The 27602-nt window shown below is 49.4% G+C and overlaps 1 protein-coding gene across 1 annotated transcript; it reads right to left on the bottom strand.

Annotated features, from left to right (window-relative positions):
• Positions 1 to 797: 797 nt before the first annotated feature.
• Sart3 (spliceosome associated factor 3, U4/U6 recycling protein) lies at positions 798 to 27236 on the bottom strand. The gene is made up of 19 exons (XM_057764782.1): positions 26579 to 27236; positions 22849 to 22975; positions 21813 to 21917; positions 19491 to 19675; positions 18072 to 18123; positions 17116 to 17240; positions 14342 to 14497; positions 13349 to 13487; positions 12578 to 12685; positions 11198 to 11275; positions 11021 to 11079; positions 10179 to 10288; positions 8033 to 8145; positions 7219 to 7295; positions 5894 to 6068; positions 4827 to 5278; positions 4317 to 4469; positions 3678 to 3868; positions 798 to 1698 (listed from the first exon to the last, which is right to left on the bottom strand). Exons 1-19 carry the CDS (start codon positions 26891 to 26893, stop codon positions 1524 to 1526), a joined length of 2895 nt encoding a protein of 964 aa, XP_057620765.1. The 5' UTR covers positions 26894 to 27236; the 3' UTR covers positions 798 to 1523.
• Between the last annotated feature and the right edge of the window lie 366 nt (positions 27237 to 27602).

Here is a 27602-nt window from a genome sequence, read left to right as displayed (position 1 = left end):
TCAAAAAACAAACATTTGCAGAAAGTGTACATTACCATTTACAGGTGGAAGCTGAACTTGGGCTAGGTCCTGACATTAGATGTAGACTGACAGGGTTGTCTGCAAAGGAGAGGTGACCAGGACCTGAGTGCTGAGAGCTCCAAGATGCACAGTTGTGGCTACACTTTTAAAAAATGCTAAGGGGCTGGAGAGATGGCTCAGCGGCTGTGAACAAGAGCGCCTGTTGCTCTCGCAGGGGACCTTAGTTCTTTCTCTTCCCAGCACTCACACGGCCTACAACCATCTATCACTTCACTTCCACGTGATCCTCTGCTAAACATAATAGGCACTAGGCCTACACATGGTGCTCATCATACACGCACGCAAAACTCTGAAATCTTTTTAAGGGAGTTTTTTTAAATGTTAAGTTAGAAAAAAAAAAAAACCTTTAGGGCTGGGCAGATGGCTGACTGATGCCTAGAAACTCACACACAACAGACACAGGAGCAATGTCCAGCACACAGGCTCCCCAGTGTTTTCCTCCAAAGTGCTTCTACACAGTGAGTAGTTTCCTACTGTCTTCCCTGCCCCGCCGAGCGAGGGCTTCATAGCAGAGCGACAGGAGCAAGGTGAGAAGTCAGATTCCCCCACCAGTGTCACGCTGCCACAAACGCAAGGCTGCTCACTGCTGAGTCGTTTAGTCAAAGGGACACAAGATGTGACTTGCACAAGCTGTTCTGTTAATACTTGATGAAGGTGCATCCGTGTGAAACACACCTACCGTAAGTGAACACACACACAGCAGCACTGTGCACGGCTTCGATAAGAGAACTTCACTTTAATAAACAAAGCTAAGTGGGGGAAGTCAACTATGCGCTCGACATAGCATTTAGACACAAGTGTCTGGACAGAGGACACAGGTCCCCCAGTCACCAGGCAAAGAAAATGGCCCACAGCAGGTGGAACACACGCTCCTCTATGAACAAATGTCACAGACATCCCGCTTCAGGGAACATCAAACAGTTGAGGTGTCAATTACAGATACATTATAAAAAACAAAACAAAACAAAACAAAACACAGCCTCTTTGGACAAAAGCCCATCAAATGTATTGTCTGCAATGTCCCACCTGCACTTTACTAAAGAGGTCATCTGATGAGTGACAAGCATCTTTCATTTTATCTTTTAGGCTTAAAGAGCGATGGGTACTCGTGCTCTGCAGGGCTGGGGGGCAAAGGGGAATTCGTAGAAAACGGGCCAGAGGTGGTGAAGTATCAGGACAAGTGGGCGTCAAAAGCCGAGGCCCCCCCTTGTTAGGACACTGAAGTACCTTGGGAACAGCCTATAAAGCAGTTGGCTTCCGCCCTCAATATGAGGGAACACTCCTCGCCACCACGCTCAATGTAGGCTTTTCCTTCCTGTCTACATGAGAGGAGAATCCGTCGGAGACAGGCGTGCCCAGCCCTTCTGTCTCCAGGGCCCACGGTGGCCTCCTGGCCAGCATGAAGGAGTAAGTAAGGCATTTTCCATATATCAGAGTCCTCTTCACTTTCTCAGAAGCAACTTCGCAAAGTCAGCATTAGACATCTTAGGAGCTTCAGTGGCCACGGAGGAGGCGACTGTCAGCCCTACCGCAGGACCATTCTCAGCCTGAGGAGCAGCACTGTGGCGCTGCAGAGCCCGAGGAAGAAGAGAAAGCTGGGTCCTTCCCTTTCCGCGCCTAGAAAGAGCAAACACAATGACCCTTTGGAAGCAGATTCATAGCCCCAACTGGACTGTGAGACAGCTGGGATTACTGGACCAAGTCAGAAGATGGGAAGCGGTAGAACTATGACTGACCAGGAATGCAGGAGGCTGAGCTCTAACCTCATACCAGGAAGAGAAAGCACGGGAACCACAAGACACCCTTCACCTTGATTCTAGCCAGAAGCGAGGAACACGTGAATAAGCCGCCTCCTTTAGGGCACTGACATGGAGTACCCTCTGCTAAGTCACAGGTGACAAAGTGGCTGCCATCTCTCAGACCAAGAAGAGCCTGGCATTGTCAGCTCCTTCTCTCTAGGACAACAGCACAGTCTCTATGGGATGACAGCTGCCACTGCAGCCTGCTATGCATATGGCTCCAGTTCTGTCGTGAGCATGGGTCAGTGACAAAGGCAACACGCTTATGCAATGCATCAGAGCTCACCTCAGCTGGGTGCCCGTGACCCCAGCTCTGCAGAAGGCTAAGGCCCTATCTCAAAATTTTGTCAAAAGCTAAGAATGCAGCAGACTAGATTTTTGTTAACTTGACACAAACTAGAGTCATCGGGAAGGGGAAACACTGATTGAAAGAGTGCCTCCATCAGATTGGCCTGTGTGCAAGTCAGTGGAGCATTTTTTTGATTAATGATTAATCATTAATTAGCTGGAGAGCCCAGTCCACTGGTGGTGGTGCCATCCCCGGGCAGCCATTAGTCCTGGGTATGAAGAAAGCAGGCTAGGACTAGAGAGATGGCTCAGCAGGTAAGAGCACTAGCTGTTCTTCCAGGACTGGGGTTTGTGCAATTCCAGTTCTAAGGCCCTCTTCTGGTCTCTACAGGTACTACACACACATGGAAGACAAGACATTCATGCAGGTAAAACACCCATACACATAAAGAAATATATCAATATTAAAAATGAAAGAAAGCAGGCAGGCAAGCAGGGTGAGGGGCTGGAGAGATGGTCAGGGGTTAAGAGCATGTCTAACAGATGACCCAAGTTCAATTCCCAGCACCCATAAGGAAGCTAACCACCATTTGTAACTCCAGTTCCTGGGGGTCTGGTGCCCTCTTTTGGCCTCTGTGGGCATTATACACATGTGGTGCATAGGCATACAACCAGGTAAGATACTCATAACACATAAAATAAATGTAAATAACAAAACAAAATTTTAAAAAAGCAGGCTGATAGACTTTTAGTTTTAGGAAAAACTGGTTTGATTTCTAGCTTTATTACTATTAGGTATGTAAGCTTGGGCAAATCACTTAATCTTCAGGTCTATTTTCCTCACAGAATGAGGACACCGGACTAAATCATTTCCAGCCAGTCCTAGAGTTCTATCTTTCTACACAGCTGGAAGATGCTGTTGCTGGGGGAATACAACTAACACTTTTGAAGCTACTACTTTTATGTCAAACTTTAAAGTCCATAATTGTTATCTTCAGAAAATATTATTTGACCTACAGTATGTTTAGATCAATTTAATAAAATCACTTTATAACAGGGGAAAGGAAAAGAAAGAGAGAGAGAGAGCGCGCGAGCGCGCGCAGGCTGAGCAGGGCACGGAGAGGAAGCAGTAACTTTCTGTATTCTTCCACAGCTTCTGCCTGCAAGGCCCTGTCTTGGGTTCCTGACAACAGACTGACTGCAGGTGGGGAGGCAAATAGACCCTTTCTTCCCATGGTCTTTATCACAGCACTAGGAACCTGATACTTGCCTAACACTCGGAAGGCCCTGGATTCCATCCCCACTGCCACCAAGAAAAGGTGTGACCAGGGCTGCTTCCCTTTACAGACTTGCAGACAGTGACGCTTGCTAGGCCGGTGACACCAGAGACCACTCAGAAAAGCAGGTCCTAGCTTTTCTGACCCAACTCCATGACCTCCAGATATGACACCCCGACCCCCTTCAGCACTGGCCAGGACAGATCTGCACAAAACAGAAGCAGACACTTACGCTCCATACATCTGTCGGGGTACCATCGGGGCCCCCGGTGCTGTCCTCACTTCTGGCTTCTCTGGAACTTTCCGCTGAGGGGGATTGCTGATTGCGACCTTAATGACATTGTCTTTGATGGTCATGCCATCCATCTTCATCACCGCCTGTGATGCCTGTGACTCGTTTTCATATTCCACATAGGCCAGGCCCTGAAAGGTAAAATCCACAGCTGGATCAGATGTCAAGGACTTGGCTTCCTTCAGGAGAGCAGCTGTGGTAAGCAGGCACCCATTAGCAGTGACCTCCCTAATGCCACCATCCTGGCTACAGATTTGCCCCCAGTCTAACCATTTGCCCTGTGGCCATCACTGACTGGAAGGAAGCTTGAAAAGCCTCTCTGTGCTTACCCCAAAGAAAGAAACCATGTAAGCCCAGTAAGAGATGAGCTAGACACAAACAAGATCCGGCACGGTCACTATCCTTTGACCTCTTCTTCCCACCATACTAAGTCTCCAATGAGGGTGGAGTCAGGGCTTGAAAGATGAACCCAAATGTGTCACAAAAAGGTCTAACAGGGCAGAGGGGAGAAGAGGACAGGGAAGCCCACGCTGATCACTCCTCAGCAAGAAACTCAAAGTCTGCCGGTACCCCACTGACCTTTGGCTTCCCAGCCCTGTTGGTGACCAGCCTGAGGTCCTTCACAGTGCCATGAGCCTTACAAATGTCCTCGAGTTCCTCTTTGGTGCAGGAGAAGGGCAGGCCCGAGATAAAAAGCTTGTGTTTCTCCAGGGTGGTGCTGTACCTGAACACCTGCAGGAGAGGCAAAGCTCCTGGTTCAGGAAGGCACACCCCAGCATATACGTCCATCCCTGTCAGATGGCCCTGAGCCAAATCTGGTCTCAGAGACTTAAATAACAAAACCACCAGACACACCATCTCTGTAAAATGACCAGAAAAACAGCCATGCACCGAGCACAGGTGGAGCTGCTCTTGCTGTGCTCTTGAGCAGCGAGGGAAAGCAGTCTTCTTTCCACATACGAAGTACATCCACCACCAAACCAAGAGGAGGCTCCGAGCAGCTGAGCCCAAAAGCCTTGCACGTGGTCCTGGCACTGAGCACGTCCATCTGGCAGCCCCCCTTAAAGGCACCTTTTCCCCAAAACGTACCTTAAAATCAGGGTTTTTGCTCTTATCCACACAAGGGGAGACAAACATTGGCCTTCCTTCCACAGTCTTCCTATCCAGCTCCAGAGCCTGCTGGGCTGACTTCTCCTCTTTAAACTCCACATAGCAATAGCCCCGGAAGTCCCCACGGTTGCTGAAGACCGGCCTGATCTGGACCACCTCCCCGCAGACCTCAAAGAGTGGCCTGAGCTTCACCTCTGGCTCATCCATGCTGTAGGGCAGGTTGCTGACAAAGACGGTGACACTGTCCTTACTGCTGTCATGAGCCACCTTGGGCATGTCGAGCTTGAGGGAGGCTGCCTTCTCCTTCTGCTTGGATGGAGGAGCAACGTCTATCGTTACACATTTCCCAGAGGAATCCGCTTCTTCCTCCATGGCCGAAGCCACTCCAGAAGCCAGGCTATTCTCCACCCTTCTACGTTTGGAAGGCTGTTCTGCAGGCATTCAAGAGAGAAGCAGAGGCAGCTAACACATTCTGCATCAAGCACGTCCCAACAAAAACTCCACTGGGTACAAAAGAGACGGCCACCAAGCCCCACAATGTGCAGGTCCAATTTACACTCCAGCAAAGGCACAATTGGAAGCAAGAACATAAATCTCCACCGTCCAGTCATAACTGCACAGAAAGTCAGGAGTCCCAGAGTCCCTCTCTTACAATTCCCACGTGACCCAGGGAGAACAGAACCTGAAGGCAAGATAGAAGCCTACAGGTGATCGAACACCCCACAATGCACTCTGAATACTGGTACAAACTCTTTCTAACTCTTTCAACTGGCCAGTGCCTTCTGCATTCCCCCAGCAGACATGGGCTGGGCCTGAACAACCTCTACCGTTTCCTTAAAGAACACTGATTTTCAATTGGGACTTTACCACAGAGCCACTACTGAGAGAAATGTAGACGGTGACCAGGTGATTCAATGGCATGAATCCTGACTGTGCCGGGGCAGCACAGTTGGGACATCAGTGTGTGTGCGCCCTGAGGAATCAAGACCACTCCTGAACAGCTAAGAAGACATGTTCTTTGTGCTGCATGTGTAGGCTAGCGTTACCTTCCTCCTCCTCCTCCTCGCCCCACTCTCTCTCATCCTCCTCATCCGCCTTGCGTTTGCCTGCACTGTGAGTCTTTTTCTTCTTTTTCAGAGCTTTCTTCTCAGCCCGCACCTTCTTCCGCTGTTCAGCCCTTTCTTCTTCCTGCTGCACAAGAGCTGCTTCCTTCTCTGCAGCCTAGAAAAAAGGGCAGGACGTTCCTGGATGCCTTGTTAGGCTGGCTTGTGCGGAGACAGGACCTTAAATGGGGTGGAGGGGGGACCGACCTCTTCATACAACACAAGATCATATGAACATGGTAAAGAGGAGACTCATATACTTTCAATAGCTTCAATCATAACATAGCAAAAAAAAAAAAAAAAATTCCTGTTGCTGGGGGAGAGTGGCCTGACAAAAGCCACAGAGGGGAGAATGGGTTTATCTGGGTTCACAGCTGCAAGCTGTTCACAGGTCTACTGTGGTATAGAGGTCGGGGCAGGAACATCAAGCAGCTAGTGCCATCCACAGACAAGAGAAGGAATGCCCGCGTGCTATGCTCAGCTCGCTTCCTTTCATTTCAGAGCCCAGGCCATGAAATGATGCCACCCACACTCAAGGTGGGTCTTCCATCTCCAACTTAGAAAATCCCTCACAGATCATAATAAAGCCAGAGATGCTCATGTTCCACTCACAGGCCTATCGTGGCTCCTTAAAAAAAATTATTCTTCAAGAATTTCATCCATATATACAATGCATTTTGATCAAATTCTCACACACCCCCACCCCCTCTGATTCTTCTCAGATGCTGGCCACTAAATCTCCCTCCACTTCATTTGCTCTTTCTTTCTGTTAAACCATTGAGTCTAACCAGTGGAGGGAGTGCGGCAATCTATCCCAGGCTGTACCCTAGAAGAAAACTGAAGCTCCTTCTCCAGTAGCCATCAAGTGCAAACAGCTCCCAAGCACGAGGCTCCACAAGGCCCTACATGCCCGAGGCTCCTCTATCTGATCTAGTACAGTCAACCCTGTTAAACTGGAGGTTTTAAGTTTAGCCTACAGATGGCAAGGGGTAAGTGTAAATACTGACCCAGATGCTGTTTAGTCAGTATCTTAGGAAGGGCCAGGAGAGATGACGGTTCTATGGTTAAGAGCACCATCTGCTCTTCCAGAGGGCCCAGGTTCAATTCCCAGTACCCATAAGGCGCTAACAACAGACAGTCCAGAACCAGGGGATCTGACACCCTCTTCTGGCCACTTTGGGGACTGCCCACAATCGGCGCACAGACATTCATGCAAACAAATGGGGTGGAGTGGTGCAGTCCCAAAGCCTCAGAAGCATTACTGTCACCTTCATCCTCTGCTCATTCACGCGAGCCAAGCGAGTTTCGGTTTTCTGAATGGCCACATCCCAATCTTCTAAGGTTCCTGGACAGAAAGAAGAATAGAGCTTTTTGATCCCTCAATTCTGAGCTGTGCCAGTGTTCCCTGACACCACTGCTCCAGAGCAGAGAGCTCCTGTCACAAGAACTGCAGTCGCTCTTGCTTTACGGCAATGCATGTCACCAGGCTGCCACTCTGTAATTCCAATAATCTTCTGGGTTGCTATGGATCCCTCCTCCTTCCAAAGAGACTTAAAAACAAAAAGCCAACTTTTACAGGCTCTCGAGGGTAAAGACTATAAAAACATTCCAAAGCAGAGGGCACATGGAACTCAAGAATCCAGGGAGCTACCCCCTCCCCATGCCAGCAGCTGTTGAATCTCATCTGCGGGCTTCAGGCTCACATCCCAATCCAGATAGATGCCCATGGAGAAATCCACACTGTCTCCCCAAGTTCTACTACTATGGTTTAAGACCAACACCAAGGATCTAAAATCCCACAAAGAACTAAAAGGCACGCTGAGCCCCGCCTCTCCAAGTAGAACAGCAGTTCTCATGCGCGATCCTCGTGGCCACGGGGCATCTGTCCCATTTGATTGTGGTGAGGACTGAGACTGGTCCTAACCAATGAGGCCAGCCAGAAGTGTGCCAAAGCCCACTGTGACTGCACACTGAGGCCCACTCCCACACAGGCGGCCAATCTGCCCTTACAGGCCACATATTTCACTGAAGTCTACTGGCCAAAGGACCACACTCAAGCCAGAAGCAGAGGCAGGGTCCCACCTTCTGTCCTCTCCATGGTGAGCAACACTTCACAGACATGCTCAGGGTAGTCACTCGTGCACTGAACAGCTCGGTGCAGAGCCTTCCGACAGTGCTGCGTGTCACCATGTGCCCTAGAGCAGAAAACAGACAGATGTCATGAAGGCCCACGGTAAAGACCGTGGATAGGTTGCTGCTGGGGCAGAAGAAGTCTGACTACAGAGACAGCGGCTTTCAGGAGCATGGGCCTTTCTCTCCTGCCAGCTCCTGTAGATGCAAGGGGAGACCTTTTTCTATACACGCTTTCCCTTGACCAGGAAGGTGCACCAGGAAATGCGCCTCAGACAAGAGCCTCTAAGCAGACCTTCTGTGCACACGGGAGGGAACCATGCATCAACTGAATGCACCTTGACTTAGTTCCTCAAGAAGTCTCTGCAGTCCACCAGAGGGCTCTGTACACCCGAAACCCAGATGGTTTAACTCCATGCTCTGAGTCAAGTTTTATCCTAACATGTTAAAATATGCTAACCACACTGGCTTGTATGTATGTATGTGATGAGGAATTCCCCTCTCCGGTTACATATATGTATGTACGTATGAATAAATAAATGGATGGATGTATCAGCATACTCAAAACCTTCAGAGCAGTGGCTCTTTGACTGTGATCCACACACCCAAGGCCTCAGGAGGTCTGCAGAGTGAGAACACTTTGTACAGCGCTGGTGACTGCATGGATGGTAGAAAAGCAATGGAGACTCAGGACAAAGCAAGCGCACGCCTCTCTAGTGCTGCGTGACAACATGGCAAATGCACAAGAGCTCCTGTGCACACCGAAGGATGATACTTACTGGAAAATATTGACATCACAAAATTACAGCATTGGGCCTAAGGTCTATCAAGCCAAGGGGCAGAAAGACAGATACTGTAAACCAGAGAACTCGCTGGCATGGTTCCAGACGCCACATGCCATCTGGCCCTGTTGAGATTTGCTGTCATGAAAGAACAGCAACCTCATCTGTAAAGCTTCGAGGCTCTCCCTTTCCACCCATCTCTGCAAGGCCAGTTTCTTTTTACCCTGCAATAAAAACTACAGCACAGCAGAGGGGTAACTATAATAAATAAATACATTTGCCAAAACGTCAGGCTCAGGTTTAGAGAGACAGCTCAATGGTTAGGAGTACCGCCGGCTTTCAGAGGACCCAGGTTAGAGTCCCAACTCACAATGACTTAACTCCAGCTCCTGAGGATCTGACGCCCTCTCAGGCCTGAGGGCCCCAAGCACAACTGTAATGCACAGATGAACATTCAGGCAAATGCCCACCCATTGTTTGTTTTGTTTGAGACAGGGTTTCTCTAAGTAGCTCTGGTTGTCCTAGAACTCTGTAGACCAGGCTGGCCTCGATCTCACAGAGATCCCAGCACTTGGGGGGCAGAGGCAGGTGGATCTCAATGAGTTCGAAGCCAGTCTGGTCTAACAGAGCAAGTTCCAGGACAGGCTCCAAAGCTACACAGAGAAACCTATCTCAACACCACCCCCACCCCCCAAAAAAAGAAGAAATATTGGAGATTTTCAATATGCACTGAATCAAACAGCTAGTCAAGACAGCTGCAGTGCAGCTCACGCCTAACATCTCAGAGTGAATGGCCCTGAGCTCAAGGCCAGTTTGGGCTGTGCAGTCTCAATCTTGGGAGGGAAGGAGGAAAGGCAAAGTCATGGTTTTTATCTTCCCAACGGATGCCGTTTACTGAGTTCAATAACCTAGAATGGTCAGAGTGCAGACACACTACAAACACATCATGAAGGAGTTCACCCTAAACCATGAACGACACTAAGTCTAGACAGCGGCTGCTAGCTAATCTGATGGTTTTCTTTTCTCTTTTAGTGCTTTGAGCTTTCCTATACAAAATATAATAATAAAAAAACCCACCTCCCCCAAGAGTCCAATTAGGCACATTCAAAATTCAAAACAAAAATACAAACAGCTTAGAAGGACTTAATGGCTAGAGGAGCCCCCCCGCCGCGCAAACTCACACACTAAACACTGGTTCTCAAGGCTTGCCAGGCACAGGCCCTGCTAAATGAAGAGGCAGGAGGGAACCCACCCCAAGGAGTAGGCACAGCTCAGCCAAGAATGGGTACAGATGTTGGCTACCCTGGGTCACTCACCTTTCCAGGTTGTAATACTCCAGCCACATGTTGGCATACTTGGCATTTCCTCTGGTCATAATGCTGTCCCAGAGTTCTCGAGCTTTCTGCATGTTATTGCACAGGCGAGCCTAAAATACATTAACAAGATCACCTGGGACGAGCCCAGAACCCTCTCACAGCAATATCCACACGGGTATGCCTAAAACACTCCTTCTTGGCCCACGACTGTGTCCCACAGATAGCTGAAGGCCCCAGGTCTCCCTCCAGCAGTAACGGGTCTGAAGCCTGGCTCCCGGCTCTGCAGTAGTGAGCCTCACAGGATTGCACAAAACCGAGACTCTGATAGAACCTGCGGCACAGAGAGGCCCTGTGTACCCTGAGTAAAGACAAAAGTTCTGCTGACAGCTTTTGCAAATGTACAGAATTACCCAACAGGTTGGTTTCATTCACCCAACTCCCATCACGGAACAAGATTGGAATTTTATAATTCTATCAGCTGGTGAAGAGGGGGGTTCCTCACTCAGCTCAGTGTTTCCAGCTCAGGATATCCAGCTGTGCCCTCTATTGCCCAAACAGTCCAGCTGGACACGGTGAAAGCCTTAAAAACGCAGAGACCAGCTCATTCACTGCACCTGCAGAGCGCTGATCAACAGCGCTACTTGAGTACACCCTCAAGTAGCAGTGAGGGAAGGACCTAGAGCCAGCGTCCAGGCACTGTTACTACACAGCCACGGGCTGGTAATATCTTCACCAGGAAAACCTTCACCACCTAGACCACACCCCCATTTCCATGAATGCCAAACGAAGCACTTAGCCAAAGCCTTCAAAGGAGGGCATGGCAGGTCTGTGAAGATGCTCACCTCGACTCGAGCCCAGCTCTGCATGATCATGCAACTTGGATCTCCGCTCTCGTTGAAACCTTCCAGAATGAAATGGGAACAATTAGGGAGGACGTAAAGCAAGCGCCCCTGGCTGGAAGAGGTTTGGCAAGCAAGAACAAGCAAGGTAACTGGGCAGACAGCAGGCTGGCAACTTACGCTCCTCAACCTCCTGCTGCAGGTACTCCAGAGCACGTGTGAACATGGCCCGCAGCTCTTCCAGCTCCTTGCTAGAGTCTGTTGGAGAAGGTAGAGGAACTCCATGAAGCCACCACAACCACCAAGACCCATTATGGACACAGGAACCTCAGTCACACTTCCTCTCACAGTAATAAACGACCAAAGGTGTGGTGGCAGAGAGACACAGGCATGCCCAGGAGGAACAGGCAGGTAGCACAGGGGCTGTGTGAAACAGTCTGGCAAAGTGCAGGTTTTTTCTAGCTGACCTCTGGTTTGGAGCAGGGATCCAGTGAACAGATCTAGAAGAACATGGTAGTCTTATTGGAAAAAAGATTTGGGGTTGTGGTGGTCAGTTTCAACTCCACAGAGCCTACAATCAGCAGGGAGATGGATCCCTGGGCATGCCTGTGATGGATGAGCTCAGTGACATCTGTTGAGGTGGGAAGGCCTGCCCAAGGTGGGTGGCATTGTCCCTATTGGGGTCCTGGGCTATGTGCTCTCCCCTCTTCTCACTGTGAATGTCCTGTGGCGGCTGCTCTAAGTTCCTCAGCCCTGAGTCTCTTGTGCAGGCCTGTGCCTCCTCCCCTGGGCGCTTGTCAGAGCATTCACTACAGCAACAGAAGGAAATGCAACAGGGCTCACGAAGGCCAATAATCAGTAAAAATGAGAGGCCACCATGGCCACCAGTAACCAGAGCAAGCACAAGGACTGTCACCTTTTCACTCCACACCTGACTGAAGTTGGAAATTGTTAAAGACTTCAGAAAAAAAATGTTACTAATGGTAGGTGGATCTCTGTAAGTTTGAAGCCAGACAGGCTTCAAAGTTATAGAAAAAAAAAAAAAAAGTACAGCAGCTTCAAGGGGGGCAGGGGGAGGGGGAGTGTGGTGGATGGATATGGCACCATCATAATGTGCTTGCCATGCCAGCATGAGCACCTGATCCCCAGCACCCAAGTTAAAAGCCAGTGAAGCCAAGCAGTGGTAGGTAGCACACGCTTTTAATCCCAGCACTCAGGAGGCAGAGGCAGGCAGATCTCTGTGAGTTCGAGGCCAGCCTACAGAGTGAGTTCCAGGACAGCTACACAGAAAAACCCTGTTTCAAAAACAAACTAACAAAGAGTTATAAAAGCCACCGAGGTGACACATGCCACTGCTGGGGAGGTGGGACAAATAGGTCTCTTGTGATCACGGTCACACCAGCAAAACTTAAGCTCAGGGTCAACCATGAGATCCTAAAATCAGTGGATGGCTCCTAAAAAACAGAACCCAAAGCTCATCTGTGGCCACACACAAACACACAAGAGGGAGGTGGGGGAACATGACGACCAAGTTCAGTTCTGAGGAGGTCCACACTCTACCTTGTCTGAAGTCAACCCTTCTCCTCAGGTAGTCTAGGTACACTTGCCAAATCTCCACATAGTCAGTGGCCTGGATAAAGCCAGCACTCAGAGCATTCTCAAAGGTTGCTGCAATGGAGAAACCCACAACATTCACTAGACAGTTCAAAAAGAAATAAAGCCATCAAAACTCATAAATGTGTGATTCATACACGTATAAATGCATAAGCTGTGGATGTCTATCCCAGCACCACATACAAGGAAGAAAAAGTACAGACGCAGCGTTTGCGGGGGGGGCTCCCCACTAGCACCATACACCAAGGAAGGAAAAGTATAGACGCAGTGTTTGCAGAGGGGGGGTCCCCTCCAGCACCACACACCAAAGAAGGAGAAGTACAGATGCAGCATTTGTGGGAGGCTCCCCTCCAGCCCCGTTCTCTAGGAAGGTATAGACGCAATGTTTGCGGGGTCCCCTCCAGCATCGTGCCCTAGAAGGGTCTCCACCACAGTGAGAGTCCGGGTCGGACAAGACAGACCATGACTTCTAAGAAATTCACTGAGTATTAGAGGCCAAAGCACCAAGAAGCCACACAGCATCTGCCACTACAAGACAGGCCCTGGGGCGCTGGCTCAAGACTGCCACAGCTCTGTTCCTCATCTGGGACAAAAGACGAGCTCCCAGGCACGGTGGTTCATGCCTGTCATCCCAGCAAGCTTAGGCTCCACAGCGAGCTGCAGAGAAGAACCTTCCAAAAAGATAACTTAGAAATTCCCCTGCATAAACGTTCATACCAGAAATCATTTGATGGTCCACTCCATGTCTCTCCATGGCCAAGAGGTACCGACTCCACAGGGCAACTGTCCATGGGCAGTTCCTCACAGCACGGCTGTGTACAGATAAAACCAAATCCTTTACTTTCAGCTGCCGATCCTGTGACAAAGAATCCCAGAGTGAGAGGACAGAACTGTAAGACTTCCTCAGTAATAGCGACTCATGGAAACTCCCCCGCAGGCTAATGACCCAAAACTCAGTACCAGGTGCTCACACTATTTTGGGAGGCTGTGAAACTTGGGGGAGGCAGGCCCTAGCTGAGCAAGTGGGTCAGTGAGAGAGGAGAGAGCCTTGAGGGTTATAGCTCAACCCCGCGCCCATCCTGTACCCCACTCTTGAATGCCTAACTAAAACCTGCAACCAGATGTCACTGCCAGAGCATCATCACCGCAGCCCCACGCCATCATCACCGCAGCCCCACGCCATCATCACCGCAGCCCCACGCCATCATCACCGCAGCCCCACGCCATCATCACCGCAGCCCCACGCCATCATCACCACGCCCCACGCCATCATCACCGCAGCCCCACACCATCATCACCACAGTCCCACATCATTAAGGACAGCTTCATGTACATGCTGAGGTAGCAGTGGAGAACAACACAGACGGGGACAGCAGGGAAAGATACAATGAAGTCAGCCAGAAAGCCAACCACACAGGCTTATGACTGCCCTGAAGGCCAGCAGTGTGGTGTGTAAGGGAGGCTTCACTTTAACCATCTCTTTCACGTCTAAAATTTTTCCATAATGAAATAACATGAAATGCGAGTCTGTTATAGTCTTCAGTTAGAAGATCACAAATTCTAGAGCTGGCAATAAGTTTAAAATAGAATCAAAAGCAAGGAAGGGGGAGACAGAAGGAGACAATGCAGAGAGGGACAGCATGCCGCTCCCGGCCACCTCCTTAGGAAGGCTCTACCTTGACAGACACAGAACTGGAGCACGTATCTTACTAGGTACCGACTGTAGCGGATCCATAAGTCTGGGACCAGGCAGTTCTCCACCAGGGCACGCTCAAAGATCAACTGAATACGAGCAGGATCCCCAATTTTCATCTCAAAATCGATGTATGCTTGGTATTCCGCCAGCCTGGGGGCCTCTGCTTGCAACTGTGGCACAGGAAAGTCACACTTGTTAAATCTGAATGCTTGGCACTCTCAGAAAGCATCTTCAAATAATTCAACGTTGGCAAGAGCAGCTAACCCAGGATGACAGTCACATCTTCTTGCTCAGAACCGCCCACAAAAGGACAGATCTGTGTCCTGAGAGCACGGGGAGCCTCTGTAGACCAGGCCCCTGCCACCAGGATCAAAGCCCTTTTCACAAGCACTCGTGACCATAGACACAGAACAGCACAGTTGCTAATGACCATCCTAGAGTGGTGTAGTCAAGGGCTCACACTCAAAACATGGCCAGAAGAACACAGGTGCAGGCCAAAGACAGAGGGGGTCAGGCTAAGTGTCACCAACACAACTCACGACAGAACCCTCTTAACTCTCTTTCAGCCCGTCTTCTCTTTGGCCACCCTCTGATGATGGCCACAGTGGACAGACAGCTTTGTCAACTCAAGCGCACACACACCATTACAGATGTTGGCATGGAAGAAACGGGCACAGAGGACGGACTCCAGTGAAGGCAGAACGCCTACTCCGGGTCCAGCCTGACCCCTAAAACATTTGTAAGAGGCAGGTCTCAGTACTGTCCCATCCTACACCAGGGAAACTCAGCACTTACCAAGAATCACAGCTAGTAAGTAGCAGAACTCAGTTCAGAACTGGCACAGCCTAACTCTCACGGTTTGGCCTCTTCCTCACTGTACTCAGAAAGATGTTAAAAACAGAATCAAGATGCCTAAGGAAGCTCAAAAAAGAGACAGAGCAGCCGGCCCCACCTAAGGTAATGAGATCACAGGACATCAAATCAAACCAATGAGAGATTAAAATCTGACAGTAATGATTACCTTCCAAGAAGCAAGTCTGTGACAGACAGCTGAGCTGTCTGCGACAACAGAAAACAAGAGACAGAGATGTGTTCTGTTGCCAAGAACATCACATCAGTGCAATGCCATAGCCTGAGAAAAACAGCTGTCAAAAAGGAAAACAAAGACAGGGTCTGTTGGATACAAAATGGAGAAAATTTGCTACCAGTGAATCCTGGGTGCAGAGACAGCACACACTCAACTTCAAGCTACAAGATTCCAGATACAGAGCTAAGATAAAAGAAACACAGAGCAAAGAAAACAGCACGCACAGACTGTCTGAGACACTGCCCCCAGTGCCGGTGGACAGCGACTGAGACAGTGTAAACATGATGTCTGAAGGGTCAAACCAAAAAGCAAGATAATTCAAGAAAATGAGAGAACAGTGAAGTGTGTGATAAATGTCGCCTATAAGTAACACTGTTAACATAAAGTAGACAAAGACCAACACTCCCATGTGAGCAAATGTAGTAGATGAAAAAGAAAACCGGTAATGTGAAATACCAATTGTATTTTTATACATCAGGAAATACAACTAGAAAACCAGTCTTTAAGTCAGTGGGTGCTCTCCCAGGGCTATCACAACCTCGGAGGAGATCTGCAGGGTTCACATGCCAGGAGACAGGAACTCCCTCAAACTGACCCACATATGCAAAAGCAATCAAACACTTAACAGAACTGACAAGCTGAGTGTAGGTCTGACGGACATGCCAAGAGCTGAAGGAAGCCAAGACCCCTTGGGAACGGGCTCAGCGAGGAGTCCCGCTGTCAGTGCTACGACAGCACAAGCAGGCAGCGGGCAGAGCCGCAGCAAACTCCTAGTCACGTCGTGGCCCTGTACTGTGGCAAGGGACACATTTGTCATAATCAGGGCCACAAATGGCTCTCCACAAACTCTGATCATTACTACCCGCTACCACTGGATGAAAACCCAAACAGGAAGTTCAGATTAAAGCTTCAAGATGAAATCAGTGCCAATAAAGACAGTAGCTTAAAAGCAAAAAGATGCCATGAGGAAGGATTCAAGTCAGGCCTCCCAAGAAGCACTAGAAAAAAAACAAAAACTTTGCAACTTCTAACGCTGAAACCTTCACAAAATGAACTCCATGGCCAACAAACATGAGCAAACGCGCTGCCATTAGCAATCAAGGGAAACTCCAGTCCTAACTTGTGGAACAAGCGAAACTCAGCAATGCCAAAATCAACTGGTGCAGCTGAGGGCCCTGTCACTGCTGGCACAGGTGCAGGCACCTGGGGATATCTGTAGCAAAGCACTGTGGTCAGTGAGTTCCCTCCTCTGACATATGCTAAAGAAACTCCTCTGTGTGTACAGACACACAGACAACCCATTTACGACATAAGCCAAACCCACAAACACACTAGGGAAGGAAACACAGCCTAATCATCACACCATGTCCAACAAGCAGGATCAAGAGATATATTATGGGTACATTCACAGGAGAACAGCTATCAGAATGGGAGGAAGAATTATTATCACAAAAGTCATCAAAGTGATTACCTCAAGGGAGAGAGAGGAAGAGGCAATCGGAGAAGGGCACATGGGAGACTCCTAGGGCACTGCAATGCTCTAGTTCTTAACCTGGGTGGTGGGTACATGGACGTTCACTTTGTTAGGACATTTATGTGCTCTGCATATTGCACAGTAAGACAAACTAAAGAGACTGTTAACGTGCACAGTGGATAAGAGGCAGGCTTGTGGGAAGGCTCCCCAAGGAGTAGAGCACTCACCAGCGCTTCCTCGTAGGGCTTGTATTTTTCCAGCTGCTCGAGTGCCTTCTGATAGCTCTGAAGTACAGGTTCTGGTATGGGGTCTTCCGACCACTCTTCATACTCTGCAAAGGTGGCCTCCATTTCTATGGAAAGATGGATTCAGCCCATGTGTTATGCCACTGAGTTTTACCAACATTAAAAAAAAAGCCAGAAGACTCCAATGCCACCCACCCATCCCACATCCATCTCTCTACTCTGATTCCCAGTTCTGTGAGCCCACACTTGGCCTCAGGACATGTCAAAACAACAGGCCAGACAACCCTACCAGCTCCTCGGTCCACGAGACCGTGATCACACGCTGGTCATGTTCTGCACAGCAGCTCCTGCAATCCACCCACACCCAGGGTGTGTCCCACTGTAACCCCAGTGCAGGTGAGGACCCTAACAGCAGAGCAGCCTGGCTGAGAACTGCGGCCCAAGGAGCCAGGAAGGAAGAGGAGATCAAGGGGCTCAAGCAGTTGCCCCAAGATTCTGAGCAAGGCCTGCCAACAGACAAGGCAATGCCAACCCACACACACAGGAAAAGCCTCCTGGCACTGCCCAAACCCCCTGCTGAAGCCTTGCCAAAATGAGCTCACCCAGGGGAGACTTAAGCAAAGCTCCAGAAATTGAGACATGAACGCCTATAATCAACTCCTCAACCAAATCACTGAGGAGGTGACACAAAGCCCCTGACATGCAGAGACAGACCAGCTGTGGGATTCTTGGCCAACAGTGACCAAAAAATGGAGGGCTGTGTTCGTGTCCCCCTTTTCCAACATGTCTTAAAAGCAGGGAAATAGGGAGATGTGGCTGCCGAGCTCCAGGAAACAGTGTCTCTCCCCTGCCTGCCCTGCAGGACACTGGGGAAGGACATGGGCAATGGCACTAGCAGAGCACAGAGCGCAGGTTACGGACAAGTCTGCTTCTCTTACCATACAGTGGGATCGCCAGCTGTCGCCGGAAGAGGCTGTGGACTTTCTCCAGCTGTGAATCAAAGGTTTGTTCCCAGTCAGAGGGGGAAAGGAAGGCAGCTATGGGCTAAAGAAGCAAATTGGTGGTAAAGGACAGGAGTTGGTTCCTTCTATTTCAGAAAGACATTTGAAACAACAAAAAAAAAAACGAGTCTATGATGTCTTATCCAGGAGGTATCATCATATTGTTGGGGTCAGCCGGTGAAGGGTGCTTGCCAGCAAGCCTGACAACCTGAATTCAATCCCTACGTCGACAAGGCAGAAGAAAACCAACTCCCAAGTTGTCCTCTGACTCCCACATATACCATACATGCACACAATAAAAATGCAAAAAGAAAGAAACCCAAATGACTACAAGGTGCAGAGTCTAAGTATCACACAGCAAAGCACTTAAGGGTCACAGCGGTGGTGACCTGCTGATGCCAAGGCGGAAGGCTGGGAAAGGATCTGGAAGGTAGCATGTGGCAGGGGGCAGACTCAGTGACTCCCGGGGAAGCACAGTGTGGTAAAGTCACAACAGAGGCAAAATGCAATGTTTGGAAAGTCAAGCAAGGTGGGGAGGGAGAGGCAGCAGGAGATGTTGGGAGCCAGCCTGGGCCTCCGTCCAGAGGGAGCAGACACTGCAGAGCACAGGCCCTGGCTTCACTCTGTGCTTACTGTCACTGGCCCTCTGCAAACCGAGAACAGGGAGTGACTAGGAAGTCACCGAGGCGACTCCACTCACACAGGAACGCTTCACCCATCATACTTTCCCTAGACTTTAGAATAGGCATCAACAAGATGTGGTGCCCAGCCTGGGCATGCAGGAGCCCAGTCTAAGCATGAGTGCCTTGTACACCAACCTGAAAGTCACTTTGTACAATGCTTGAGCTGTGACACATTGTCACATGAGTTCACAAGCTAAATTCCCCACTGGTGTCAGTCAGTGCTCAAAAAGTTTGAAGGTGAGGCATTCTGGATTCCTGATTTCCAGATCAGAAATGCATGGCCTGTGGTGACCCACCAGGCTCCGATTGTTACCACCGAGGGTCTCACAGAGAGGACAGCTGTCTATCCATCTGTCTGAAACCTCCCCTTGGTCACACCAAACACAATACAAAGATACACACACACAATATGCATGCACATAAACATGCATACACTACTGATCTTGTACGCTCACCTACAGCCATATAACTAAAGCAATCTTATTTTAACCTATCAGGAAAGGAAGTCAACTACATCCAAGTCAGGGAATCACTCGCTCTGCCAGAGACTGCTGTGTTTGTTACAGTCCATTCCTTAACAGACTGGCAAAGGATGGGTTAACTGTTAGACTCTTGAATGTTTGTTTCAAAATAATACTTCCTGCAAGTTTGGGTCAGAGACATGGGCACTCACCCGAGCAGCTTCCATGATGGCACTTTCAAACTCTCGGTAAGCCTCCCAGATGGCCAGGCCTTTGGTCATGTGTAAGCCAACAGACGAAAGGGCTCTTTCAAACACAGAGCGAACCTTCTCGAGGCCACCTTTCTGACCAATGCCACCAACGGAGTACTGGCCATATTCTAGCCAAATGTTTGGACCTAAAAAGGAGAAGCAATCTGTAAGTTCAGCTCTTAACATGCCCAGCGTCACCCAAGGCTAACAAAACACACGCCCACCAAAAAGTGCTCATTTGTGCAAAGAGACCATTGCCAACAACCGCCCCAGTTTCCCACAAGGCTGAACCCCCACTAAGCACAGTACAGAGATCTGACTACACAGACAGCACACAGAGACAATATGTAACTAAGTTAAATCAGAATAGGTAGAGTGTGGAGTCATGCAAGGCCCTGGGTTTGATCCCAGCAAAAGACAGATGGGGGGAGGGGTGTGAAGAAACCCACTAACATACTTAAATGACTATAGTTATAAATCTGAGTCACTTCTCCAAAAATTTCAGATCCTAGAGTTTTACTTGATGACGCTAGTCTTGTAAGTCTTCAGGCCAAAGGGAAAGAACAGAACCAAAAGCACTGACCCTGTCATTGAAGTCCACTCTTTGTTTTGAGGGCTTTTTTTTTTCTTCTGGTTTTTCAAGACAGGGTTTCTCTGAGTAACAGCCCTGGCTGTCCTGAAACTAGCTCTTATAGGCGTTGCTGGCCTCAAACTCACAGGGATCTGCCTGCCTCTGCCTTCCTCCCAAGTGCAGAGATTAAAGACGTGCGCCACCACCACCCAGCTTTGATTTGAGTTCTTGATGCAACGTCTTCCCCTACTGCCTTACCTGTCCTGCACCTCACTGTGAGACTCCCTCTCTCACACGTGTGCAGTCTCTAATATCAACCTCCCCGTAGAGTAGTATACCTGTGACAATCCATGAGCCTACCTTGATGGCTGTAGTGATGACACCCGCAACCCCAGGACAGGAGAAGCAGAGGTAGGAGGACCACATGTTTGAGGGCACATGGCGACAGCCTTGTAGTGGTATGTTATTTGTATTTTGATAAATAAATCTTGCCTGAAGACCAGAGGTAAAGCTAAAGTCACTAGACACCAGGCAGCAGTAGCACACACCTTTACAGGATTTGGAAGAGTAGGACGGATCTCTGTGAGTTCAAGGTCACCCTGTGCTACACAAGATCAAAGCAGAAACAAATCCAGGTGGTGGTGGCCCACACCTTTAATTCCAGTCCTAGGGAGTCATGTGCCTTTAATTCCAGCAATAGAGGGGATATAAAATGGGAGGAGAGGTTCTGTCTGCTTATTTATGGTCGCCCAGTCTTGGCAGAGGTAAGACTTCTCTAGTGGCTTGGATGCTGTGCTTTTCTGGTTTTCAGGTTGAACCCCAATTTCTGTCTCTGGTCTCTGGGTTTTAGTATTTGTGCTACACAGCCTCTTTTAGCAGAACCGTTCTTTTTCTGTCATCATGAGGATAGCACCCAAGAACTGTTCTCATGGGTTTTTTTTGTTTGTTTGTTCGTTTTCTGAGACAACACTTCTTGTGTCCCAGGAGAGTCTCCCTCTCACTACGTACCCCAGGCTACCCTTGATCCGCCTGCTCCCACCTTCTGAGTACTGGGACTACAGGAAAACAGCCCCATTCAGCTTAAAGTGTTTAAATGCTCTTCTCAAACATGTTGTCTAAAACTGGAAAAGAGTCTGTGCAAAGCCAATTACTTCAGAATCTTTTTTAGTCTTTGAGATGGGGGGAGGGGTCTCACTCTATAACCTAAGCTACCCTTGAACTCGCTGTGTAACCCAGGCTGGCTTGGGACTCATGATGACAAGGATGTGGTGACATGTACCTGTACACCATGTCAGGAAGCTGAAGCAGAGCCAGTCTGAGCTATATGATGAGTCCCTGCCTCAAAGCAATAACAACAAAAAGGACATAGAGGGACAGACATTCATGCCTTAGTCCCAGCACCAGGAGGTGGAAGCAGAAGGGTCACAAACTGAAAGCTAGCCTGGGCTACAGAGTTAGAGTCTGTTTCAATCAAGAGATACAAGCTAAACTCTAAGAGCCTAGAAATCTTGTGTAAGTCCTCCTTGCCAGAAAGATGCCGAGTGAGGCATCTACTCTCTTCCTATAAATATTTCTCCAATTTTGCCTTAAGCCCAAAAATCTCTATTGAGCACTAAGATATCACAAAGAAACCAAAACTGAACTCCCTGGCAACAGTTGACAATGCAGCACAAGGCAGCAAGGATCTGGCACAGCCCACGCCCAGTACTCACAGATGTAGTCCTTCACAGCTCTCTCGAAGAGCTCGTACACATGCTCGCGGTCCAGGCCGTCCATGGCCATGCTGATCTCATCATGCAGCCACTCCAACCAGAGTTCTAGAGATGACAGCACACCTCAGCACACACCCGCACCTGCTCCCAGGTCCCCAGAGACCCAGTTCTCAAAGCCCAAGCAGGGCACACAGACAGAGGAAGGCATCACATGTCAGCCACTCCCTCCTTTGCACAGCACTCGCCCACATCCCCGCCCAATCTGTCTGTCAATCTGTAAGACACTAACAGTGACAGCAGGTATCTAATGACTCAGAGCCAGCTGGCCGTGACACACCTGTCCCCAGGAGGCAAGAACTACTGCTCCCTCAGCCGACTGGGGGAAACTGAGTCTCCACTGTTACCATGATCTGCTTAGTCTGCTTGTGAGAAGCCTCATTAGAAATGTGCAATGTGGTCTCTGTTCCTCTGAGCTGTACTTTGGGAAAGGCAGATGGGACAGACATTCACCCAAGGCCAGGGTTTCTGAGTTGAAAGGCCAGTTGCAAATGAGAACAAAGACCCAGCCACAAAGTTGCTCAATGCAAGTATGTCTCTCAGAAGCAAATGTGTAGAAGCAAACGAAACATACATTTGCTGTACCCAAATGAAACATTTGCATTTAAACTATTTAAGTTTAGAGGTTGGAGAGGTGGCTCAGCAGTTAAGAGCACTGGATGCTCTTTTACAGGACCCAGGTTGGATTCCCAGCACCCACACAGTGGCTTACAACTGTCTATGACTCCAGTTCTAGGGGATCTGGCACCTTGTTCTGGCCTGTGTGTACCAGGTGCACACATACATACATACATGCAGGCAAAAGTGTCCATATACATAAAGATATTTTAAAGAGATTTAAATAAATGTTTATTTTAATTTACAATTCCATGGCACTATGAGCATAGGCTAAGTACACACTTGTGGAATGGGAAAAAGACCGCAGTAAAGTTAAATGACATTAAAGGAAATGATTAACAGCACCTCCGGGCACCATTACCTTCAGTCAAGGGGAAGAGCTCACTCATCTTCTGGCGGGCCATCCTCACTTTGTTGAGCTCCCCTTCCAGCCGCAGCAGCCTGATTAGCTCCACGTGGCAGTTGTAGTCATAGCCGTTGATGGACAGCTAAGAGGAAAGTCAGCGTTCATCACCTCCAGTAAAAGACTCCATCTGCCCCAAACAGCTGTGCTTACCTGGGAGGACCTGCCCCACACACAGAAGACAGGTGAGAAGCATTCCCATCCTAACAGGACGCTCCCTCCCCGTGGGCCCTCTCTAATGAGACAGAGCACCATCCTCAGGAAGCTGCCAGTGTCTCCTCGGCCTCAGCTCTCCGTCTATAAAGTGGGGGCACTGCTAGTCTCAGGCCGTACAGCACATGGGGATTCTAAATGGCACGTATGCCTGTCATATGAATTCTTTCATTTTACTGAACAAGTAAGGACAGCAAGGAGCCACAATATGACTGTAGCTACCAACTCTGGCACACATCCCACGCCTACAAATCAACTCCTGAACAAGACAGCGGGTACAACAGACCAGTCACTAGCACCTGGGCTCAGTCTCTTTTGTTTTCTGTCTTTCAAGACAGGGTTTCTCTGTGTAGCTTTGGAGCCTGTCCTGGAACTCACTCTGTAGATCAGGCTGGCCTCAAACTCACAGAGATCCATCCACCTGCCTCTGCCTCCCAAGGGTTGGGATTAAAGGCGTGCGCCACCACTGCTCCAGCCTGCGCTGATTCTTAACTGACACTACCATGTTCATAGTTTTTTGGTTGTTTTTCATTTTTAATATTTTCTTTAATTATGTATACATGGGGGTAAATGACATCAGAGGCCACCTCCTGCTGAAGTTACAGGTGGTTGTAACCACCTGACCTGTGTGCTGGCACCAAGCTCCAGTCCTCTGGTAAGTGCTCTTCACCACTGAGCCCTCTCTCCAGACTCATGTGACTGGTTTTTGAGGAGGGCTGGTGCATTCTGGTTAGTCCTGGCCACCAGCCTCCTACCCTGGAATGCAGACCTTGCTGCCACCAGAGACCAGCAATGAGCAGCACTTGGTGTGGTCCTGACCCTCTGCCTGCCTTCTGTCTAGGTATATAAAGGCTCACTTTTACACTTTCAAGTTAAACTTTTCAAGCTAAACGCTGGGAATATTTTAACTCTGACACATCCACACAAAGGATGCATCTAAGAATAGCTTTAGTACACCCACCCTGAGAGAATGAGCAGAGACACAGGTTATCTCACAGAGGAGCCGTCTCCTTGGGGTCCTAAGTCATGTAAGGAAGAAACATACAATTAAGACTATCTGACCCGAAAATAGTAGTTACGAGGGGGAATGGGGAAGAAAAACAGCCTCCACTGGAGTGAGGTCAGTTCAGTGGAAGACACTCCACTGAGCACGAGTCGGGCACAGTACAGCCCCAGCACCCCAAGGCCAGGTGTGGGGAGACTAGACTGAGTTCAAGGCCAGCCATGGCTACTTTCAGAAATACTGTTTCAAGGAGAAAACAATTGCTCAGATGTGGTAGTGCACGCCTTTAACCCCAGCACTCAGGCAGAGGCAGGCAAGTCTCTGTGAGTTTGAGGCCAGCCTGATCTACACAGTGAGTTCTAGGTCAGCTGTGTCTACATAAGATATCCTATCCCCCCCCGCCCCCAAAAAAGGAAAAGAAAACAATGACAAAACACTTTCCTCAGGACATACAGACAGCAAACAAGAAGAGTGTTCAACACATCAGCCACCAAGGACATGCATGTTGAAACCCGCGGCATTCCACAGCAAGGCTGACAGAGACACATCATCAAATGTTTGTTAGAAAAGGTGTGGGGGGCCTGGAGAGATGGCTCAGAGGTTAAGAGCACTGGCTGCCCTTCCAGAGGTCCTGAGTTCAATTCCCAACAACTACATAGTGGCTCACAACTGTCTGTAATGAGATCTAGTGCTCTGTTCTGCCCTGCAGGGATACACCTGTATATATAACAAATCTAGGAAGGAAAGAGGGGACGGAGGGGGAAGAAAGCGAGCTTTTCTATAGCTAGCTGCACACAGGCAACACCCAGCACTCAGCCTCCACCTCCGTGCCGCCAGCCCTTGGTCCTTTTCCCACAGGAGACAGCACTGCCACTGCCACCCCACACGAGTGCTCACCCCGCACGAGTGCTCACGCAGCTTTCTTCCCGGCCCAACCTTACAGCACAGGGCTAAGTCGGGGCGAAACACCCATATCCAGCCTAGCACTGCCCAGCAAAGGGAAGGGACCAATGCATACGGTGCCAAGCACTATCTGAAGTGGAAAGGGGGTTTTGAGGCAGAAAACTAATCAGTGTAATTTTCCACTTAGCAGATAAAGGGGGAAACAGTGATGTAGAAAGTGTCTGATATAACCACCCAATCATGATTTAAAATTTTTAATTACCAAAACAAGAGAAGACATAGCCTAGCCTGTGAACCTGCTCCCTAGTGATCCCTAGTGGGCACACACCCAGAAACTTCTAAAACCACACCAGTTGCCCAGACAGTTGAGTCTAAAGCTCAAACAGCCAAGGAAAAGAAATTAACAATATAAAGGAAGGAAAAGGTGACAACCATACACAGGCCAAGACTGCATAGTAAACCAAGATTAATCTACAAATCCTTAGAAACAATGAACAAGACTAGCAAGAGTGTAACGCACACAAATCAACTTTGCCTTTTATATATGAAGTTTCTGAAGTAGTTAAACCCACAGAAACGAAGCTGAAAGGTGCCCCAGGCGGGGGGAGAGAGAGAAGGGGCTAATGCACGGGGACCAGGCTACAGAAACAAACAAACCCTTCTAAAGACTGCAGAGACGACGGATGCCACGCTGAGACTTGAACGTTTGGAAACGTTCCTGCTGACAAACCAAAAAGTTTGTAAAAAATAGCATCTCAGTATGCTGGCACAGCACAGTCCAAACTGTAGAGTGCCAAGGCAACCATCTCCTGAGAGACTGCGTGACAGACCGCAGGGCAGATGTCCGCAACATTCCTGAGCTATCAAAGCCATCTCAATAAGGCTTATATGCCATGTCCCTAGATTCCAGAACTGTGGTGGCACACACATTTAACACCAGCACTCAGGAGGCAGAGGCAGAGGATCTTTGAGTTCCAGGACAGTCAAGGCTATTTCAGAGAGACCCTAACGCAAAAAGGGGGAGGGGATTATAAAAAAAAAAAATCAGCTTAGCATGGTGGCTCATGCCTTTAATTCCAGCACTTGGGAGGCAAAAGCAGGCGGGTCTCTGTGAGATCGAAGCCAGCCTGGTTTACAACGCCAGTTCCAGGGCAGCCAAGGTAAAGGCACTTGCGGCCAAACCTGACGACCAGAGTTCAATCTCCGGAACGCACATAGTAGGAGACAACCTTGTGCGTGCATGCATACAAACACAGACTGAAATTTTAAGGGAAGTAGACGTCCTGAGATCTGTTTAAAACAAGAAACACTTTCAACCTTGTGTAAGAGCCCCTTCCACGAGCCTCAGTTTCCCGCAGTGAAACCTGACTAACGCTACTTCCGTCCCAGCCGTGAGAAGAATTCAATGAACTACTTAAGCAAAACACTGGGCACGCAAAGCCGGGCGGACGGAGGAGACACGATGGGTGACGGCGCGCTGGCGACCTCAGAGGTCTCAATGCCGCGGAGAAACAGGGGGCGGGCCAGGTCTGCGGACCCAAGAGGAGCCCGCTGCCCGCCCCAGCCCACCTGCTCCTCCAGCCGCTCGATCTCCAGCTGGTTTTTCTCCTCCTCCTCATCGTACTCCCACTCGTCCTCCCCGGGGGAGCTCTCGGCGGAGGAAGCCATGGCGTCCTCCTCATCTCCGTCACTCTCGCTCACGCCTTCCTGCTGCAGGTCCCACCCTGGCTCCTTGGTCTTGGCCGCCTCGGCGGCCACAGCGCGGGACAGCACTTTCCTCTCCACACTGGCTGCCTTCGCCTCATCCTCCTCTTCCTCGACCTCAGGCCCGGCCTGGGGCTCAACCTCCGGCTCGGAGGCAGACGATGCGGCCGCAGTCGCCATCTTGCGCAGACCGCGACTCTCGGGTCTTCCCTCGCTCACCGAAGCCCGGCCAACATCGGGCTGTCCGTGCCGTCCGCCTGATCAAAACTCCGCTTCATCACCACCAGAAGCGGCACGGAGGGCCTTATGACGCGGGAAACCCGTAAAATATCCACTACGGAGAATCTCTTTATATTTCTCTAGAAGTTACTGTCATGGGAAAAGGCTCATTATCTTAACGTATGTTCCGTTACAACCTTAGACAGTTGTTGGGTCTTTGAACCGGAATTGGCGGCCATAGCGGAAGTCGTGAGAGCGTGGTGTCTATAGTAAGGTCGAGACGCCATCTTAAGAAGGTCAAAGTCATTCTTGGGACTAAGCGCCTGCAACGCTCAACCCGCTCTAGTGCGTGTTAGTTTCCCCAGAAGCCGAGCCGCAGGTGCGATCGAATGCATCACTGAGAAAATTCCCGAAAAATAAAGCTTCCTCTCCTGTCGCATGCACACTATACTATACTCCCCTTTTTGTAAAGTCTAGTACCTAGGAGGTGTTAATCCCGGGCATTTTGTGACTTTGGGGGTTCATAGTGAATATTATTAATAACTACAGTAAGTATTGTTTAGGAATGCCGTACACTGTCATAAAACAGAATATTTTATACATGGGTATATAAGTCCATGTATATATCCATGTATAAAACACCATGCCTCGGAATGTGTGTGTCTGTGTG

Source organism: Chionomys nivalis, chromosome 3 (assembly GCF_950005125.1).
Source record: "Chionomys nivalis chromosome 3, mChiNiv1.1, whole genome shotgun sequence".
Taxonomy (NCBI): Eukaryota; Metazoa; Chordata; class Mammalia; order Rodentia; family Cricetidae; genus Chionomys; species Chionomys nivalis.
This window is presented reverse-complemented; position numbering and strand designations above follow the sequence as displayed.